The sequence below is a fragment of the Rhynchophorus ferrugineus genome, unplaced genomic scaffold (assembly GCF_030347505.1).
Source record: "Rhynchophorus ferrugineus isolate W39M unplaced genomic scaffold, kcgeb_rfMv2 rfM9, whole genome shotgun sequence".
Classification (NCBI taxonomy): domain Eukaryota; kingdom Metazoa; phylum Arthropoda; class Insecta; order Coleoptera; family Curculionidae; genus Rhynchophorus; species Rhynchophorus ferrugineus.
This window is the reverse complement of record NW_027472588.1, coordinates 2,860,020-2,883,518: the sequence shown is the minus strand read 5'-3', so window position 1 is coordinate 2,883,518 and position 23,499 is coordinate 2,860,020. Positions and strand designations below refer to the sequence as shown.

Genomic DNA, 23,499 nt, shown 5'->3' with positions numbered 1-23,499 from the left:
GGCGCTCGTCCCGGTCCCGTACGTCACGCACGCACGCACACAAACACACGCGGACACCCGGCGACACGGAGGAAGACGGGATGCTGGACGTCGACGGTGGTTCCGCGCGGTCGATCCCTGCCCCGGGTCTGTTGGACGTACGGACGGTGGTGGGGCCACGGGTAGGCCGAATATGCGGAATTTTTGGGGAAATTTTCGCGCCGAAAGCCGGGAACCGACTGTCGAATTTCGTTTCAAGATCTATTCCTGTACCGCTGGGGGCGTCCCAATGCCAAAAATCGCTCGACCGGGCGTCGCGACGTTCTCTCTCTCCGATCTACCGCGGCGATAAGTCGTCCTCCTATATACCGGGCGCTTGTTCGTGTACCCGCGCTCGGTACGACCAGATATATACGGCGATAGCTCGATAAATAAACGACACAACAAAGAAAACAAAAGAAACGCATCCTTTTGGTTTTATTTTACTCAAAATAACCGGTAAAATAGACGAATATTTCAACACAAAGTCATTGTTTCAAGCTCGAGAAAAAACCAACAGTCCAATGGAGGTAAATCCGGCGAATAATGAACATTAACTCACACACAATCTCTATACTGCGCTACATTTTCTCTTAACTTCATCACTTAACCAGATATATAGGGCGATAGGTCAATAAATAAGCGACATAACAAAGAAAACAAAAGAAACGCACCCTTTTGGATTTTAACTCAAAATAACCAGTAAAAACAACGAATATTTCACCACAAAATCATTGTTTCAAGCTGAGAAAAAAAGAAAACAGCCCAAAGGGGTTAAATCCTGAGAATAAGGAACCTTAACCCACCAACACCCTATTCTCGATGACCCGTGGTGCATTTCCCCTTGGTTTAATCACTTAAACGTTGCTATCTGCTCGTATAATACTTGCTGTTTTTTGTTTGAAAATAATAAACGAAAAATATTCAAGTCCCATCTCTACAAACTGACGTCATGACCTTGCCACTTGACGGTACCGTGTTCTCGAAATTAATTTACCTATTCTAGTACGATATTTTCGATTGGTCATTATCTGATGTAAGTTCTGAAGTCACGAAGTCTGAAGAATTATCTTATGACGCTGTTTTCGTTTAAAATTTCAATCCAAATACCTATCAGATTATCGATTCTTTAATAATACGTGATTATATTAGGTTGGTTTAATTCATTGAACTAAGACTGTTAAATTATGTGTAAGACATTAGTACTGTCTGATGACACAGTTATTATGGCAAAAGATATATCTCTGCCTAGGGCAATAGAAAAAGTGCAAGTGGCAGTCAACAAAATCTACAAATGGAAAAAAGATTGGAAAATTCAACTTAATAGCTCCAAATCTGTCCACGTTAATTTTGCATTAAGGCGAAATAATAAAAACTTAATTATATCACTCAATGGATGCCCGATTCCTCAAGCAGAATCAGCAAAATACCTTGGAATCCATCTTGACGGTAGATTAAATTGGAAGCATCACGTTAGACAAAAAGCAAAACACATTAGAACCAAAATAAAACAACTATACTGGTTAGTCGGAAGATACTCCCAACTTGATCTAAAATCAAAGAGGTTGATCTATAATACAATTATAAAGCCAATTTGGACCTATGGGGTGCAAATATGGGGTTGCACTAAATATTCAAATCAGTTAGTCAAACAACGCTGTCGAAACAAGATTCTTCGATTGATTACCAATGCCTATCGCTATGTAACCAATGAAGAACTGCACGATGACCTGGAAATCAAATCGATTTGCGAAGTTGTGCAGGATTTCGTCTTGAAACACGAAAGAAGGTTACTAAATCATTCTAACGTGGAAGCAATACAACTGCTGGACAGCGCACAGGATGTCAGGAGACTGAAACGAACAAAACCATACGAACTTGTGTGAACATTTAGTGTGTATTATTAGTGTAAACTATAGATATAAGTTAATAATTAATAAATAATTATAATTTTATAATTGAGGAATACATACTGATGTATTTTCTTGTACTCGTCTTGCTTGTTAATTAATCCAAGCACATAGGAAAAGTAGTAATAAATTAATTGTAATAGTAATAATTAAGATTGTACTAAGCGTATCTAATAAAGATGTTATAAAAAAAAACTTCCACTGTAGAGCCGGAAGTAGAATTACCACAATATTGCACAACATTGTCAATAATTTAAATTCGGAATAATTTTAGTATAAAGCCAATATAATTCTCGGTACAACTATAAAACGTTTAAACATCTTTGATTACAAATTGTTTACTAAATTCACATATTTACATAAACTACTGATCTCTCGGTGGTCGAAATTCGATCCTAATTCAATCAAGTTAATTATGCTTTCTTTGTAAATCTCTGGTACCGACACATAATCAAGATACATTTTAAAAACTGTATATTGATAATTTAAAACTTGTCCTATCTTAAAATAACATTTCAAAATATTTGTTTATCGTAAATTCATTTTTAAAATTTTTAATATCGCAATATGTTCACACCATCCAAACATAAATTACTGTTTCTAATAACTCATGGGCAAAAATCATGAGTCAAGACTAAAGTCAACTGAAATTATCCGTTGAAATTGATCCTCACTTAGTATAAAAATATATCCAAACGACCAAGTATCATAAAAAATGACAGCATAAAAAGGTCCATAATGAAAAACAAATATAAACACTATTCAAGATCATTTTAGGCCAATATTTTATGGAGCATCCCTAATACTTATTTATGATGGTTAGGGTTTAGCCATTCGGCTGCTCTCGTATACGATCGGCCAGCGCTCGCTAATCTTTTTGTAAATTCGGTGATTCTATTTTCTATTAATTTATTTTATTGTTAATAATTAAATCATAACAACCTTGCTGTTGAAATGAAATTACAATAATTATTTTTCTCCCTGAAGGTGTTTCGAAATTTAAAATTGTTTTAAACATTTGACTGAGATAAAAGGTAAAACTGACAGCAGTTGTACGAACATACGGAACCCAACTGACAGGCATGGGTGATTGCCTACCTATGAATGCTGATTAAGTTACTTATAGTTTATTCAAAGTTTATCAAGATGTTTAATGTATTGCCTGCCACAATCTGTAAATTCATTTTAGAATCAGACAATATTTTTCTTCTCATTTTATTCTAGTTAAAAAGAGACACAATGCTGTCTGATTAGTTCGAACACCTAAAGGAATGAGCATGTCAAAGTCGTCCAGTTGTCAGACGTATACAAAATTCTTGAAAGCAACAGTGATATGAGATTATAACTCTAACCTATAAACTATTGTGGCTGTATAATTAACCGCAATTTTTAGATGTAATATAATGATAAAATAAATTAGATTTGATAAAATTTTTGTATTTTGATACTATACATGTTTTCACCATGATAATACTTAGACCTTTAACTATCCCAGATGTTAGTTTTGGCTTAGCATATTAATATATGTTAGAGCTCACTTCGGCGATGTGTATTAGTGGTGGCCTAAGGAATAGTATTACCAGGTTTGACGCTACATAAGACCTAGGCGACAATTTAGAATAGTTAAGGTGACCCGTAATACACATAATCACTATTGATAAAGTAATAAATGAAGTAGTGATACAGAAACCACCAAATATACAGTGTATAAGAAGATAATTCATATTTTATAAATATGATACACTTAAAATTACCTACTTAAAGTTCTGGAACTAATTCTTAGTGTTTTTTTGTCGATTTTTAATCCGACAGGTCGTAGACCATTAATTGGAACAAATTGAAAATCGAACGGAGCTATATCTGGAGAATTACTCGGGCAGGTCCCATTTGACCAGTAAAATGATCACTTTTGATTTTATTCTAGTGGTTCATAATTACCAAATGTATAATGAGATTTGGAGCATATGAAAAGGCTAAATTACTTTTTATTCAATCCATTTAAACCCAAGCACCCCGCCAATAAATTCGAATGTTTAATATAAAAACAGAAAAACTATTGACATTATATAAACTATGGAAGTTTCGATTAATTTTGGAACCTGTTTTTGTCTCAAAAACATTTGCTTAAATAATAAAACTAAAAGTGATATAGCTGAAAAAATCATTTTAAACATACAAACACACAAACTCTACAAACCTTCGCACGGCTATTGTTATTGCCTTCCGAAGACCTGGACCCCTTCCACTCACCAAACCAGCCCCACCAGGTATATAGACACGAGTATTTTTTCGCTTGTTTTCGATACCAAGTCAAAACATGTCACTGATCGACCCAAAAAAATGACCTAATAAATTTCGTAAATATTCGATACAGTGCCAAGTTCACACTGGTAATAGTCGTACACCTGGCACTCTTAGAGAAATATGTGATAAGATCTTGTGGAGAATACGGGCTGTCGATGATATTGGCATCGGTACTGCCAACAAAACGGTCATATTTTAAGATGTGTTGTGACACAATCACTTGTTCAATTAACGATATGGATCATCATAATTCTTATGATGTATATTTATATGTATATTTATCTAGACTAAGCTGTTCTGGCCAATAGATGTCACAACGAGATTTTCGTAACTTATTACATTATATGCACCAGGTGTACCATTAAGTCATTACCCATCTTTCTAATATATGTCGCTAGGTTTAAGTGTGTAATGTTACAATTTAATTTAATTTGTTTTAAACAAATGACCCATTTGAAAAACGTCCAAAATGGGCCCGAAGATACGCTAAAGTGATGTTACAGCACGACAATGTGCCTTCTCATACAGCAAAACTGGTCAAGGAAGCGTTGAAAGTACTGGATGAGACATATTATACCACCCCCCGTACTCTACAGACCTTGCCCCGTCCGACTGTCAACCTTTCGCATCAATGGGACACGCGCTTGCAGAGCAAATTTCGCATTTAAAGCATTAATTTCGAAAAAGTTATAAAATGTCCAGATGAATGGTTTTGCTCAAAGAACAAACAGTTTTTTTGGGATGCCATTCATAAATTGCCGGAAAGACGGTCAAGATGTATAGAATAAAATGGCCAATACTTAGAATAAATACATTTTGTATTTTCTTGAAAATTATGTAGTTTTTTCGAAAAAAAAAAACGCTGACTTTTCGGTACATCTGGTATATTATAGCGATGATACCTGTTGGTAGAAATGCGAAATATTGATGTAAACAACTATTACATTCGATAATTTTGACATTTCTCTACAAAAATAACAGTTTTCTATTTAGTATTATTGAGTAATTTGGTATAAACAGTTATCTTTCGACAGTCCTAGTTTTGTTGTCTGATTTGAACAAATCGTCTACCCAATCGCATCAAACACTTTCAGAAACGTATGATAATGATGTTCCGACATATATTAATTGTCGATTTTAGTTGTTATCGACTTAAAAGTCCTGACTTGATGTCCTTATCGAAGAACGGTCTGGAGGAACAAAAGGGGCAATAGATTGCAAGACTTGTTCAACGAAAACCTAGTTGAAACTCTCAAATAATTTTCAGACAATTTAGTAGTGGATTAATCAACTGCTTCCACGAGTTTATATACGATAGGAAAGATCCAAAGGAAGAAGAAGTTGATATCACACGAATTGACTGAAAAAACATCCCGTATCAATTTTCCTTAACTAATATCTTTTTAAAATGAAAAAATAACATCATTCATGGATTTTTTAGCTATAGCAACTCGATGACTATTGCTATGACATAGTTAAAAACAGTTCACAATATTAAAAAACCTTATATTCTTATAACAACGCTTAATATGACGCAATTTTGCGAGACTTTTTAATATTATAAACAAATAAAAATGAATAACTCACCTAAATCTGAGATGTTGACTTTCTCCAAGAATGGATCGACTACTGGTAACTGTAAAATAGATAATATTGATATAATTTACAACAGCAAATAGTAAACATAACAAATTAAATAAAACACAATCTTTATTGGGTCTAATATTTATCTTTGTTTATTGTTAATGATATCTCCTTGCGGAGGTGGATTTGGCATTATACCACCAACTTATGTTGGATATAAGAAATATTCTGATGCTTTCAAATTCGGACGAAGCCATTTTCATTCTTGAAGATTATGTACTATTCTGATAGAAATACAGTAAGATATGCAATTAATGTGATTAAGCATATAATAAAATTAAGAAAGACTTGTTATTTCAATTTGTGTTCAAAAAGGATCAATAGGTAACTCTTGGCAAGACGCTAAGAAAAATAGTGTAAAGATAACAAAAGTCGATGAGAAAAGATAAAAGTTAGAATACCATTTGATATGATTTTTTAATAATTCACTGCAGATATATTGTTCTTTGTGCTATAAACAGGAATAGGTATTCCTGGCGCAGAGTTAGTGTTTTCCTTCAAGTTCAAGAGCCACTACCACGGGAAAATGAACCATAAGCATTTGCTGTGGTTTGAAAATGACGTATTAATAGAACTAGGAGGAACAATCAGTTATTGTTATGGACAATGCACCACAGCACCCTGGTAGAAAAGATCCCAACAAGTGGACCGACAAAAGCTGTAATTAAAGAATGGCTTGCATAATATAAATTAAGTTTTTAAAATGCCATGTTAAAAAGTTTTAAAAAAATGCACAGTAGATCAGATGGAACAGTGTGGCTATAGAGTATTTGTAACAATTTAGTGATTGGCTTGAATGGCACATATAGTTAAAGGGCCAGTGACTGAATGAAACCTTTAAGGTGTGGGTTTTTGACTCAAGCTGACAGTTACCAAGACATGGTTGTGAGAGTGGAAATAACCAAAGGTGGGTATATGATTAATATAAGATAACTGTAGAAAATTGTTATTGTAAAGTGTGAAATATTTATGTTCATGGATATCTATATAAGAGGAAAGAATTAATACTAACTATATTGCAGATATTAGGGAGATTACCTCCACTTTTACCAAGAGAGGTGTACACAAGTAGAAACAGAAGAAACTAAGGAGAAATATAATGATGTTAGAGTAACTTTGACAGGGAAACGCAGCAACGAAGGAAACAAAAACTAAACGTAAAAAGTAGATACGTTTTCTAATGAACGTACATTTTTCAACTTGGATATACAACTGTTGATAGGGTGGATTAGTCCTCTAGGGGATAACATAGATGTTTCGGAAAAAAAGTCCTTCGATAATTTATGCATTATATGTACTATAATATTAAAATAAATTATATTTTAGAACATTTTTGGTTTCATTGTTTTATTTACATTGAATTGTAGAAATGTTCGTCTGGTCGGCGGTCGGAATGTGTCGCTGTCGATGCGAGTGTTTGTCCGAACACTCACTACTATTTTGTGGAAGGAATTCGCACGAGAACTGAAAATACTGGTTGAAGTGCTGTGGAAGTGGTAGTGTTACGAGGGGGTAGAGAACAGAAAAGAGAGCGAGACGCCGTCGTGGTGGTTTTTTATAGCCGGGAACCGCATGGTACAAATCCATCCGCGTTACCAACATTTGAATTTGCTAGATGAATGCGTGGTGGCCTAAATATTAAAGCCAAAATAAACTAAAAGGCAAAGTTAAATCTGGCAACATTACGACACTTTGATGTCATCACTTTCACTGTTTAATTGGATGGACTATATGTATTAGCATTATTTTAATAAGACGTTTATTATATAAATAACGTTCGTTAATGTAAACATTTAGATCACGTGAACGAGCGCATGTGGCGCTCTAGTTCACCGGGCTCGTGAAAACTAACCCGAAACTTCTTGCCGAATTTCGGACTCTGCAGGTTCCTCTTCACGCTGGAGGACAGCTTCGAGTACCAGTTCCAGATACCGGTGGCTATCGGTGGCGAGTACAGCACCGTGACGTTGGGCCTGCGCCCCGGCTCCGAGATCTTCCTCGACGGCTTGCTGCTCTCCTGCGGGGAGAGCCTGGAGGGTTCCGATATCTTTCGAACGGGTATCCGACCGTGGATGAGGTCCCCGTTGCCAGAGCAGCAGTAAGTCTCCCGATGGTCCGGCTCGTGGTAGGAGTGGAGACGGTGGAAGAACGCGCGTCTCTGACGCGGGAACCCCGTGGAGTCCACCATAGTGCTGGGAAGGTGGCGGATTAATATGAACCGCGTGTTGATGAATTCGGTTGGTTGGTGCTTACTTATCGTTGAGTCTTTAGATTTAAGACTCAGGTTCGACATGTTTGGGTATAAAATACTATGTATGATGCTCAGTTACAATATTTGCAATCTTTCTTTGTTAAATAACCTAACCTAGCTTTTAAATTAGATGGTTTTGGCATTTCACTATATAAAATAACAGTTCTCCATTTAGTGTTGTTACTTTTATCGTTTGGTTTGAAGAAATCCGCTGCCAAAGCCCATCAAACACCTCAAGAAACGTATGGTGATGCTGCTTCATCACATCCCAATGGTTGGTTTTGGTTTCAATGATTTAAAAATGGTAATTTAGATATCAATGATACAGAATGACTTGGATGGCCAAAAATGTTCGAAGACAATGAACTTTAAAACAGATTGGACGAAAACCCAGTTGAAACTTTTTTTGTTCTGGTCTAAAATCGGTGGTTTGGTGGTAAAAAAGGTGGAATGCCACCTGGTCACGGAGACTTACCCTAGAATGACAAGTTGGACTGAGTTATGTGGGACTGCCTCTGGGCTTACCAATACACCAAACCGAAACCGCCTCACAGTTGATCACTGTGGGTCGCTACTGCTACTGAATTTGAACTAATTAGATTCGCGAACTTGAGTTAACACGCGACTGGATGCTGTCGTATGGGGGAAAAAGTTATGACTGCAGCAACGGAAGAGGTTGTTTCGGCCTGGAAAAGGGGGAGGTTAGCGGTGACACAGTGCTAAGCTCACAGTATGTCTACTGGCTTGCGAACATGCGTGTTTTCAAGAGAACTTGATCTGAATTGTTTGTGGAGAGATTGAGATATGAAGTGCTTGATTCCTGGAGTGTCAGTTTCCCTGCGAATTTGATTATTTCTGACAAACCATGGAGCGTTTAAGATTCTCCCGAGGAGCATATTTTGGAAAACTTGAAGCCGTTTCATCTGGTTGGTTGTAACAAACTTGAAGTAGACATTAGTCCATTTGTCCAGCTGAAACTTTAAAAAGTTGAACTGGTTTCAGACGTCTATATGCGACAGGAAATATCTAAAAGGAGAGAAAATGGACACCACCAGAAATAAATCGAAGACAAAAAAACACTAACCAAATAGCCATTCAATGTTTTTAAATAAAAATTTAAGTAAAAATAAAAATTGAATTGGTATCATAACAAGACAGCTGAAACTGATAATTTCGATCGTATAAATACTTATTTATGACCAGACTTAGTACCAGTGATCTGTTAAACGTTATCTCGGATGACTAGTTGACTAAACAATATCTTAATCACCCATCATAAAATGTCAATTACATATCTCTTTATACGCGTAGCATCTTCACGTAACATCCTATCATATCTTCCGTTATATATAAGTAAATAGAACGTGGAAGCAACAGAAAGAATCAAGAGAACGGAAATAATACGAAAACTATTATCCAAATGTCGTTGATAAAAACTTAGTTGCCAATTGCAAAAAGTAAAGACCAATTGCTTTTGAGTTTGCGCTGGATTTTTTTTTTGACCTAAAAGGACGTTATTTGTTTTGAACATGGAAATCATTTGAGATGTCTCAGCCAAGTTTTACATATTCTACTGGTTGGAACATGTTCATTGCAAGTCTCTATCAGTAAAAGATAATTTGTTAAGGCTTCTTTTTGTTGTATTATAACATTGTATACATATACGGAGACATCTGGTTTTGAAAGACATAAAAAAACCGAAGCAACTTTTCTTTCAACCGATCATTCTAGTCTCCCTTTTACCAACTAGGGTGTTGATATTGCTAATCCCAATAATTATAGTTTCTTAATTTTTTGTTCTTCAGTTCTACAGCCGTCAGATTGGTGATACAAAACATATAAACACATATTTTAGGATCTGACCGACACGCTGCCCGCTCTAACTGTATACATTTAAAACTATATTAACATATGTATTAACAGAAAACGGTATTAAAACATTATTAAATAAAGTTATTTAATTTCAAGTAGTGTTTAAGATTTTGTGTTATTTTTAGTTATTTTAGTTTTGTAGAGAGAATAATTTGACATAATATATAAATAATAAATAAAAATATAAAAAATATATATTATATAATAAAAAATATAATATAATAAAACATATTTTTAACAAAAAAACTGAACCGACTTCAAAAAATAAATAAGGAACTCACTAAAAGGTAAAGTGTGGCACACTGGACTGCATGTTAAATTGAAAAAGCTTTTGCCCCATACGCACCTTCAACTGCTGAAATCGTACTTCACAGACAGAAATTTTATGGTCAAACAGGGTGACGAATACACTGACCTACACCGAATATATTCGGCTCTTCCGCAGGGCAGTGTTCTTGGCCCATTGTTATATCTATTCTATACAGCTGACCTACCGACCTCAAGAAACACTGCTGTTGCAACATATGCTGACGATATAGCGGTTTTGTCATCACACTAGGATTCAATATCAGCCAGAAGAAACCTCCAACTTCACCTTAACAAAGTCGAATTGTGGTTGAAAACGCCATGTTTTGCATCAAAGCAAATGAGACAAATTTACCCATGTGTCATTCAGCCTTTGTAGAAGAACATGTACCTCATTAAAATTGAATAATCATGAACTTCCGCAAGTAGACAACGTTAAATATCTGAGAATGCATTTTGATCGACGTTTGACATGGAAAAACATATGGGGACAAAACGCCAACAGCTTGAGGTTAAGCTAAACCAAATGTACTGGCTTATAGAGCGTAAATCTAAATTATCATTAGATAACAAGGTTTTGCCGCATAGTCAATACTTAGGCCCATTTGGACCTAGGGTATTGAACTGTGGGGTACCACCAGCAAATCTAACATAGATATCCTCCAGAGGTTCCAGAATAAAGTGTTGCGAGTCATCGCCATCGTCATCGATATATGCCCTTAGAACCTATAACGGGTGTGACTCGGACTGTTAGTGCGAAGTACTCTGAAAGACTATTAGGGCATCCCAATGCACTCGCCAAACAGTTAAATGTGCGCGATGACAGTGTAGTGCATCGGCTCAAACGCAAACTACCATACGAACGATTTAATAGACACATAGAGTGAGATTTAATAATCTCCAGAATAAGTTACAATAGTTTTTAGAATAAGTTAGGATCGACTTTGATATAAGTTAGAATAGTATCTAGGATAAGATTTGGATTATAAGTTGTACAGCAGATCACTTACTGAAGTGATCTTCTACATGTCAGGATGGTTATATTACATAACTGAAATCATATAATAATGCTTATTGCCTACGGGCAGATTATTGACGTTCTAGGAGATTAATAAAAAAAAACTAAAAGCTAAAAAATAATCACACATAATACATAATTTACAATAAATTAGATTTGTAAAATTATATTATTTTTGTATTTTTGTACCTATATATTTTAATATGTCTATCTTTTCGAAATTATCCCCTTTTACTGCATTATGAAAGAAATGTTTGTGGCCACAGGGTGATCGCTAGTTATTATAAATCTTATTATAATATATTATATATGCATTTGTGTGATTATTTATTAGAGTTATCTAACCTATTTAGCTTAAAACAGGTTACAACAAAACAATATAGTGATCGAATTGTACACAAATCATACAATACTCCTCAGAATCAGATTCCTTGGTATTGGGGACAGAACCCGCGACAAAATCTTACCGAAAACGACCCAGCGAAATGGGGAAGTCGTCGAAGGTACAACCGCCGCTTCCACATCACGCTCTCCAACATTGGGGCGATCTAACCGAACCTACTCCTCCCCCGTCAAATCGAAAAACCGTGTCGACACTTAACGCGACAAATCCGTTCCCCTGTTAGTTTAATTGGTCTTTTATCGGACCGAACCGCAACGAAACTATCGGATAGGCACCGGCTCGGGGTTCCTTTTTGTCGCAGATAAAAACGCGAGTCTCGACTTATCTCAGGATCGGATCGTACAGCCCAAGATAAGGTCGGGGTTAATTTATGACCGTCCGTGACGCCATATCGGCATAATTGTCCGGTTATTTATCGAACAGGCGAGGAGATGCAACGCCATTGTCCTATATACCTGGCGAATAACGTTAAATAAGCAAAATAGGGTTCGAATATCGGTTATAAATTACGAACTCCTGATTGGTAGGCAACCAATAATAGAAGGACCAAACAATTTCGATGCAGACATTACGCGAATCTACAAACACGTTCATGATATCTAATAAATAATATAGTTAAGGGCCTAGTGATATTAAGACTTTCTATAAAACTACACTACTGCAGAGAAACCTTACATTTTCAGTTCGACTTATCACTATATAGTATAAAACAAAGTCGCCTTTTCTGTCCCTATATCCCTATGTGCGCTTAAATCTTTAAAACTACGCAACGGATTTTGATGCGGTTTTTTTCAATAGATAGAGTGATTCAAGAGGAAGGTTTATATGTATAATACATGCATAATATACTAAGGCAACATTGCTAATTTTAGAGGTTTCTAACGTGATGTCGTAAATTAACCTATTTTTTTAGGCTTATTTAGCAATTAGCAAAAACGCTGCCTAACCCTACGAGTTAGATCAAATTAATGTATTACAGTATTGTACACCATAAAAAGGTCTACAAAAAAGTCCGCGATGGTATATGTTTATCTTTTAGGGATAACCAACATTAACCATTTTTATTGTTTACTTTTTACGTGAGAAAATGGCTTATTTACGAAGCTATTTTAAGCAATACGGCATTAATCCTTATCGAATTAAGTACCTTAAATACAGTGTGCAATTAATATAGATCAATATGTTTCCTTACAGCATGTAAATTAAACAAATATTTTCGGAGATATTACAAATTTAAAATTTGCGTTTAAAAATGTGTAATGTAATAAAAATTGTATGAATTTAGATATTCCAAAGATAGCAGGAAATCTTCATAGTAAGTATAGGGGAAGAGGAATTGTTTTACTCCAAATTTAATGCGTGCAGGCCAAGGGCAGTAATGAATGAACCAAAAATACTGGATCGATTTTAATCATGTTTTCATTGAGTGACATAGACATATATATGTTATGCCCTAGACATATATATGTTAGTATCCCATGATTGTTTCACTAACATATATTGTTAATAGATCTTAAAACTGTTTCTTTAACTTCTCGATATTTTCATAATAAGAGCACAGCGGTAATTTTCATATATATCATGCATTTCATTTTTTTGCTGTTCTTTAAAGTATTAATTTTTGGTATGTTTTCTCCATTCTGATATATATATCATAAAATTTAATCGTTTGTTATCTATTCCACAATTTTAAATTATATATAAATTATATAAATAATTATAGCTTGCCCCAATACATTTTTGTGTTAAACAAGTAAATAAAATATTAACAGACACAGAATTAGTCCTCTTTCAGTATGAAGGAACAAAAAGATGAGAATACATCTATTTAAATTGATATAATAAAAAAATAATAAATTAATAAAGAAAATGAAATAATTAATTTTTAATTAATAAACAAATATGAAAAAGAGAAAAGATTATATTTGCCAGGGGATATGTATTCTCCATTAGGTTGCAGCTTTTTTACATTTACATTTAATTACTTTCATTTATGTAACAATTTATCTTTTTTTTATTAAAAACATATTTTCTTAGCAAGGAACTAAAACTTTAATTTTGTTCTTAAAATATCGATATGATACATTGATGAAACTTAAATTGTAACAATATTTATTTATAGCACCTACATCTAAACTAGAATACCATCTAAAATGTGAAAAAATCCCGACGAAACTGAAATAAAATTTAATGGTAATCGAATACCCGAATATTATAAACCTATTCCTCCAATATAAAACGATTAAATAAAGTTATCGAGGCTGTGCAACCGGCAAAACACTGATAAAACCGTTTATTAAGTGCAACTAAATTTAAAGGCAATAAAATATATAAATATATGCTGATAAAATAAATCAATAGACGAAATTTTAGCGGAGCCCAAAAATATTTCATCAGTCCCACGGATATGCAACAAACAAAATCAAGGTTATGCAACTGAAAAAACACCGAGAAATCAACATTCAGTTAGAATAATAAATAAGTCGATAAAATAAAAGTGCTAATACATCAGCGTATTTAAAGTAGATTGATATGCAGCACCCAATGAAATATAGTAGCATAACCAACAAAACACTATTAAATATAATTTTAATTCCGTTAAATCTAAAGTATTTGTATGAATGCTAAAATATTTCAGCCTATTTCTAATTAAATTGGCGCCTGGTTGACAAGCAACCAGCAAAACCTATTAAAAAGTCATCACAGCTGAAAAGAAGGCTGTGAAAAATACCCTGAAAACAACATAATCATATCAAATAGATAGGTTTTAAACCATTTTTTGTTGTAGTTATTATCAACTATGTAAAATTAACATTTTGGTAGCCTTGTCAAAAAATTATAATCATAAAACTTTTCAGTAAGTATGCCATCGATAAAATAATGTTTTTTTTTTCAGTTGTCAACTAGCGATTGTGTTATTAGGTACTCTTTAGAGTTTTCCTTGCGATTGAATGATTTATGAATAGATTCTGATCAAATTTGGGTACTTGGTAGCAAAAGAAAACGATTTTTTAACTGTGGATAATATGAAATGGATAACCCAAATAAAATCGGAGAGCGCCAAAAAGTACAAAGGTTGAGTGACGTCAATATTTCGTACAGCTTCTGATTCTGGCGAATTTTTACATTTTCTGCTTTTATTTCTATTAAAATCTTACTAATCACACTTGTAATTTAAAAATAAAGCTATTTTTAGAATATGTCTGTCATATATTATTATCAAAAATCAATATTTTTGTGATTGTTTATTAGTCAATACGCCTATTAAAAAAAATCTGATTACTACTCGTCGTGACCGGTCTGAGTGGAGCTTCACTTCTTATAAAGATATATCTGGTTTTCTCCGAAAGAAAATAAAAAATAGTGGCTAAAAATCGATGGATAATGTTTTGAATAAAATATATTTGTACCAATTTCTCACAATAAAGCTTCAAGTTATAAAAAATCGTTTAAAATTAATTTATAGACGTATGCATTATAAATATATAGATGAACATAGACAACCAGTAAAACCTCATACACTAAAAATTATTTTGCGAACGCCCGGCAACCACTAATACACTATGCGTACGGATATATCACGAAGGAAATGGTCAAATCGACCTCGCGCCTTCGCTGTTACATAAGCACGCGTCGGGAAGTATAATAAACGCTAATTTGCATCGAATTATTCTCGGCTCCGGACGGCCACAGGAAGAAAATGTAAAGTTTCGCCGGCGATCGTGGACACTCTCACGTACGCTGCCGACTGATAAAATCGATAGCGAGCCCATCCCTATGCCTTTAATCGCCACTCGATGCTGGTGACGTCCACCGCGGCGAAGACCGATGTCGATTTTCTGATTTTCCATGCGAATTGACCGCGTTATATAGAAAACCGCTTACCTAGACTAATATAATCAATAGAGAACAGACGCTAGAATGTAATATGGCCATGTCCGTGTAATAAAAAGGATTTTATTAGTACCAGGGTTGTTATTTATATTTTGAGGCAATAGTGAGTGTTGTTAAGCTCCATTTGACGTATTGGAAGTTTGACCTTTGAGTTTGAGTCATAAACTTCTTCAGTCGGTTCTGTCATTTGAGCACAACCTGTAAACATTTTTGTGCGATGATTTTTCTACGCACTTCGAAGTCAATGATCGCCCTTTTCTTCGGAATTATTGGACATGTGTAGTTAGAGCAGTTGTTTATCCGAACTGCTTCATATACTAAAATAGAGGCAACGAAGAATGACGCTTCATCATGACAATGTAAGCACTGACACAATTTGCTGGTCAATTGCTCGAATTCATGGATCTCTATATAGCTCCAATTTGGTACCAAATGACTGTTTAATCCCCTCATATCAAGAATAAATATGATCCACGTGTCTCGGTGCCTGAAGAAGCTGTTAATTCATTCAAAGTGTCATTCTGTCTTTTTGGCTAAAAAATAATCGTCGTCAATATTATGTCATAACAGTTGTCATCGATATATAAGGACCGACATTTTTTGACTCATATCGACTATTACCTTATCTTCGACAGAATATATTACGACAGAAACTATTATTGTCATAACAGAAAAGGAAATTATTGTAGAGCGTTGAAAATACATATCAAAAATAAATTAATAGAAAATAACGTAAAGTCATTAATGTGTAACGATTTTGTGTATATATAAAGGAAAGAAATTGAAGTTTGTTACTTGGATGTGATCTGATTTGTAAGTATTTAATAATTCCTAAAAAAACTCATCATTCTGAGAAAATCTGGATTATTATTTTATTGAGGAATTCATTGATTTTAATTACTAAATACTAGAATCTGAATAGAAACAATCTGAAGTACACTCAGCCACTGGTCGACTGTACAAACTTTAAAGCTGCCTAAGAAGAGAAAAAAGGTCAGCTATACACATATATACGAGGGTCACTATTTATATTTCGGGAATTGGCAACACTGTTGTTCCTACGGTTCCATCGTAAAGTTTGACATTTTTGACGATATACGTACTCAGAACATTTTGTCGCACGGACGCCATTAGTTTATTTTTTATTTAGTTGAAAGTTTCGTCTCGGCAAAAAATGGAACTGAATCGTGAACATTTTCATTCGATGATTTTATACAATTTTCGACGTGGATTATCACAACAAGAGTGCATCAATCAACTTAATTTGACTTTTGGCGATGGAGCTCCATCAAAAACCACCGTGTATCGTTGGTTTAGTGAATTCAATCGTGGTCGTAGTTGGCTGTCCGACGAGTTTCGTGAAGGTCGTCCAAAATCGGCTTTTGTCCCACAAAACATCGATGCTGTGTGCGAAATGATTAAGCAAGATCGTCATACCACCTATTGTGAGATTGAAGCATCCTTAAGCATTAGTTCCACCAGCAAATGCGATTTTACATGAACATTTGTACGAAAGTTATGTTCGAGTTGGATCCCACACAATTTGACAATGGCTCAAAAAAGGCTCATGTCGATTGGTGCAAAAAAATGCTTAAGAAATTCTATCGCGGTGTTCAACAACTTAAAAAATTCAAATTTGTTCGCGCACTTCAAAGAAAATGCTGGCCTGTTTCTTCGGGAAAACTGATCATATTGCAACAGTGTCTCTAGAAGATCGTAGAACAGTAAAGTTTGATTGGCACACAACCATTTGTTTGTCAGAACTTTTCGGTGAAAAAAGGAAAACAAACAAGAATTGATGGGCCATCCGTCGTACAGCCCTGATTTGGCACCCAATGACTTCTTTTTGTTCCCATCCGTGAAGAATAAACTGCGTGATTTTCATCGCCCGAAGAAGCTACTGAAGCGTTCAAAAATCGTGTTTTGAAGATACCTCATTCGGAATGGAATAAATACTTTGAAAATTAGTTTTAGCGTATGCTAAAGTCCATCGATCGATGATTAAAATATATAAAAACACCTAATATAACAATTTGTAAATAATGATATGGTATCAAAGTTGCAAGATAATTCGTCAATAACTGCAGGACAGAAATATGAAAACAGTAACCTAAATATTATATTATCAGGATAATAATCCTCCCTTGGTATAAGGGTTTTGATCAAGTGAAGATCACTCAAAGCTGCACAGGATTAAATAGTAATAGTGAATACACAAAATTAATGGGATTTCATTACGGTTTACTACTTTAACGCCAAATAAGAGCGACAAAACGATAACACGAAAAATCCACATCGTAGATGATAGCGAATTTGAGAACAGCACAGAAGCGCGATCCTTGTCGATCGTTTCAATTATACCGTTAAATTAAATTATGACTAAGATCACGGGTTCCTAGTTTAAATTGTGGACACACACAGAGAAAAAAAACCAGTTAATTTAGGCGAGATTTTGCCGATGGCATCGATTAACGTCAGTATCATAATCGGCGAAAAACAATATTTGCGCTCGAAACGTGACATGAGAAAATATGTTTATCAAATATTATCTGACAGACTGCTTGAATATTCGTCATCAAGATCAATGAGGGTAAACAAAAGACGCTGCGGAATTCGTTGGATATCTCGGCGTAGAATTTGTGAGAGGACTGGGAAATATGTCTCATATTCATGATTATAAATATGTAAAGAGTAAGGCATAAGAGATGCCTTCGTAATATAACAGGTCAATTAAGAAGTCCCCGGCCTACATAGTATAACAGATTCTTTTGCCAAAATTAGTTTTTTTATTCAACATAATTTCCTCCAAGGGTGATACAACGATTATAGCGACCCTCAAAGTTTTCGATACCATTTTTGTAGTACGATTTGTCCTTTGCTTCAAAATAGGCCTCAGTTTCGGCGATCACCTCTTCATTCGACGAACATTTCTTCCCGAATTTCGCAAGTAATTCGAAGCCTAAGAATTTAGTTAGCCCTAACTCTCAAAAGATGCGTGTATAAATTTGACAGCTGTTCGATTATTATTTTGTGAATTATAGCATTTTGAGTGAAGCAACTTTTGTTATTGTGAAAAAAAATTGATAAAAAGGAATTTCCCGTGATGATAAAATATCGCTTTTTGAAGGCTTGGTATTAAGGATTGGTATGCTAAGTTTGGACATGGTGAAATGAGCACCGAAGACGGGGAACACAGTGGACGCCCAAAAGAGATTGTTATCAACGAAAACATTTAAAAAATCCACAAAATGATTTTAAATGACCGTAAATTGAAATTGAATGAAATAGCCGACACTCTAAAGATATCAACTGAACGTGTACATTATATCATTCACGAATATTTGAGTATGAGAAAGCTCTGTGCAAAATGGGTGCCGCGCGAGCTCACTTTTGACCAAAAATAACGACGAGTTGATGATTCGAAGCAGTGTTTGAAGATGATTAAGCGTAATAAACCCAAGTTTTTACGACGATATGTGACAATGAATAAAATATGGCTGTCCGGTTAGACTCCGAAGTCTAACCGACAATCATCTGAGTGGACTGCACACGATGAACCCACTCCAGAGCGTGGGAAAACGTAATAGTCGGCTGGCAAGTTTATGGGGTCTGTATTTTGGGATGCGCATGGAATAATTTTCATTGACTACCTTGAAAAAAAGTACCATCAACAGAGACTATGACATAGAGTTATTAGGCCGTTTGAAGGACGCAATCGCCGAAAAACGGTCGCTTTTGAAGAAAAAGAAATTGCTGTTTCACCAAGACAATGCATCGTGTCACAAGTCAGTGAAAACGATGGCAAAAATCCATGAATTGGGCTTCGAATTGCTTCCTCGTCCACGGTATTTTCCAGAGAGTTAGGGCTAACTAAATTCTTGGGCTTCGAATTGCTTGCGAAATCTACCGTATTCTCCAAATCTGGCCCCAGCGACTATTTCCTATTCTCAGATCTCAAAATAATGCTCGCTAGGAAGAAATTTTCGTGGAATGAAGAGGTTATTGACGAAACTGAGGCCTATTTTGGAGCAAAGGACAAATCGTATTACAAAAATGGTATCGAAAAGTTGGAGGGTCGCTATAATCAGTGTGTCACCCTTGAAGGGAAATATGTTGAATAAAAAAAAAATAATTTTGCCAAAAAAATGTGATTATTATGGTAGACTGAGGACTTTTCAATTCACCTGTTATATCCTCGAATACAATTTGAATTTCGAAAAATCCTCTTAATGGTATATCCTAAAGGGTTAAGCTTTAAAAATATGAAAAAATAAATCGACTTGTTTAATTGTTAGACTAGAACAGCCCCTTAAAAAGGATCTATCAAACATTACTAAACAGAAGCAACCATCCTAAAGATCCTGGACGGATAATATGTGCGAGAATGTTGTAAACATTACAACAACGTGGGTTTTATTTATAAAACTGAGTGATCTCATCATCAACCAGTTTTGTTTTTCAACAACAATACATTCGAATGCACTGGCACTGTGTGTGTGTGTGTTGCCAGCAAAACACAAACCAAAACAAACCCAGAGAAACACGCACTACAAAAATATATTATACTAGTAATAGACTGATTAATATCAGGGCAACTGTTTACATACGAATTATTAATAACATTTCAGAGTTAAATATTATCAGCGTCAACTTAAGTAATTTAGATTTTTAACTGTCTTAGTTGTACGTTGATAATAATTTAGCTATTTTCTTTATAATGATAGTTTTATCAGGGTACAGGGAAAATAATATGAATTTTTGACCAAGATAAAATTATTTCTATGTAGAGTCTATGAAAAACGACTCTAACTCTGATTACATTTGATGAAAAGTCATACAGTCAACAACAGGCAATCTAATTAACAAAATGATGATCGAAATTTAATAAAAATGATTTATGAAAAATGATATAACAAAAGACCAAATTATTTTATAACATGACAGTGTTTCTCGAAACAATTAAATAGCAGAAATGCTGCCCTATCCGTTATGTTCACCAGATACGACTATTTCATTCCTATTAATATTTATTCATGTACGCTACGAAAGAACGCTATAAGAACTCCAAAAGAGCTTCTTCGAACACTAAACAACATACTACAGGAAAATAGTATTCATATGTTTTTTAGTTAGCCCTAACCCTCAAAAGATGCGTGTATAAATTTGACAACTGTTGGATCATTAGTTTGTGAATTATAGCACCTTGAGTGAGGCAATTTTTGTTATTGTGAAAAAAATGGATAAAAAGGAATTTCGCATAGACAAAATTGCTTTTTGAAGGGAAAAAATACAGTTGAGGCAAAAACTTGGCTTGATGCCGAGTTTCCGGACACTGCCCTAGGAAAATCAACCATCAAGGATTGGTATGCTAAGTTTGGAGGTGGTGAAATGAGCACCGAAGACGGTGAACGCCCAAAAGAGGTTGTTACCGACGAAAATAATTAAAAAATCCACAAAATCATTTTGAATAACCGTAAATTGAAATTGAATGAAATAGCAGACACTCTAAAGATATCAACTGAACGTGTACATCATAACATTTACGAATATTTAGGTATGAGAATGCTCTATGCAAAGTGGGTGCCGCGCGAGCTCACTTTTGACCAAAAACAACGAGTTGATGATTCGGAGCAGTGTTTGAAAATGATCAAGCGTAATAAACCAACGTTTTTGCATCGATATGTGACAATGGATGAAACATGGCTCCATCATTTCACTCCGAAATCCAATCAACAGTCATCCGAGTGGACTGCACACGATGAACCCGCTCAAAAGCGTGGGAAAACGCAACAGTCGACTGGCAAGGTCATGGCGCCCGTATTTTGGGATGCGCATGGAATAATTTTCATTAACTACCTTGAAAAAGGAAGGACCATCAACAGCGACTATTACATAGCGTTATTGGACCGTCTGAAGGACGAAATCGCCGAAAAACTGCCGCATTTGAAGAAAAAGAAAGTGCTGCTTCACCAAGACAATGCACCGTGTCACAAGTCAGTGAAAACGATGGCAAAAATCCATGAATTGGGCTTCGAATGAATGCTCGCTGGGAAGAAATTTTCGTCGAATGAAGAATGAATAGCCGAAACTAAGGCCTATTTTGAAGCAAAAGACAAACAAAATGGTATCGAAAAGTTGGAGGGTCGCCATAATCAGTGCATCACCATTGAAGGGAATTATGTTGAATAGGAAAAAAACTAATTTTTCCAAAAAATGTATTTTACTATGGTAGGCCGGGGATTTTTCAATTGACCTGATATAATATTGATAGACAGACTCGCAAATTTACTGACGAATGGGAAATTAAAACGAAAACATTAATCGATTCGTCCCAGCTTATCCAAACTAACCGTAAATAACATGGAGTACCTCCAGCAAGTACCGCTTAAAATTCTAGACGATAACATTGTAATGCTAAAGATAAAAACGTATCAAAGTTTGGGCGACTTAAAAACTGACGATTTTCGAGTGTTTCGAAGTACCGACCGTTCTCAGGAAAAACAATCTCATCCATCCACAGGATTATTCCGGAATTTTTCCATCTATTTATCATCGTTTCACCAATAATATTTACTTCCACGCGTTGAGTGATGCGTTCATTTCAAATATTATCGTTAATGAAACATATCGCGAAATCTTAGAAACTTTCCCTGTTTTTATTGGCCGAGGCTAAGTGATATTTTTAGACGTTTCAAATGAACGTCTTGATATTACCCAATATTTATAAAATCAAGAGGTTTTTGGCAAAATAGAGAGTGCTCTGAGATAACAATGGAAGAGTTAGTTTAAACGGTTTAGTTTTTGTTTTTCAAACGAAATTATATTGACTACGCATCGAAATATAGATATAAGCATGGTATAGAGTCGTTTATGCAACGTGTCGTCACACAACTAAAAAGAAACTCAATAAATTATCCACCGAACACTTGACAGAAGACTTTTCTTTGACTTTTCTACCTTTCATGTCTACTAAGAGCACACAAGAAAATTATTCGGAGAAAATTAAAGTTATACTTCAATTAATCTACGAAAATGTACGCAGGATTGAGTTGAATTTCATAGATTTGTATTGAGCTTGATGTGAAGACGACAAAATTAAATTTATATAATTTTTATATAAGTTATTGTGTATAATAACAACTCGCATTGATCTTGAAATACGTCCAAAAATTTCATCTTTGACCACACAAGACCTCAAAACACCGCTCAAATTCCCATCATATTGTCCCAACCTAACATCAATTGATTGAACAGTTATAATTCTAGATAGAGAAACAGGATTTCTAACAATGTAAAGTTATGAGATATGTATAAGTATACGGAAAAACCGAAACTAGACTAAGATCAAAGGGATTGGTTTATCGGTCAATTATTATCCATAGTTGGACTTATGAACCAACGAAGAACTGCACTATACCGTCAATATCAAAGGAATCTAGAAAGTTATCCAAGATTTTGGGCGTTATATATCCTGAAATACGTCCAAAAATTTCATCTTTGACTACACAAGACCTCAAAACCGCTCAAATTCCTATCACATTGTCCCAACCTAACATCATTTGATTGAACAGTTATAATTCTAGATAGAGAAACAGGATTTCTAACAATGTAAAGTTATGAGATATGTATAAGTATACGGAAAAACCGAAACTAGACTTAGATCAAAGGGATTGGTTTATCGGTCAATTATTATCCATATTTGGTCTTATGAACCAACGAAGAACTGCACTATACCGTCGAAATCAAACGAATCGAGAAAGTTATCCAAGATTTTGGGCGTTATATATCCTGAAATACGTCCAAAATGTCATCCTTGACTACACAAGACCTCAAAACCGCTCAAATTCCCGTCATATCGTCCCAACCTAACATCATTTGA

The 23,499-nt window shown here is 34.9% G+C and overlaps 1 protein-coding gene across 1 annotated transcript in view; it reads right to left on the bottom strand.

Moving 5' to 3' along the window:
* SNF4Agamma (SNF4/AMP-activated protein kinase gamma subunit) overlaps positions 1 to 23,499 on the bottom strand; it is a 167,229-nt gene that overhangs the window by 12,608 nt on the left and 131,122 nt on the right. Inside the window, exon 11 of the mRNA XM_076414122.1 lies at positions 5,820 to 5,868. Within this exon, the coding sequence (XP_076270237.1) occupies positions 5,820 to 5,868 (49 nt within the window). The remainder of the gene's footprint in view (positions 1 to 5,819; positions 5,869 to 23,499) is intronic.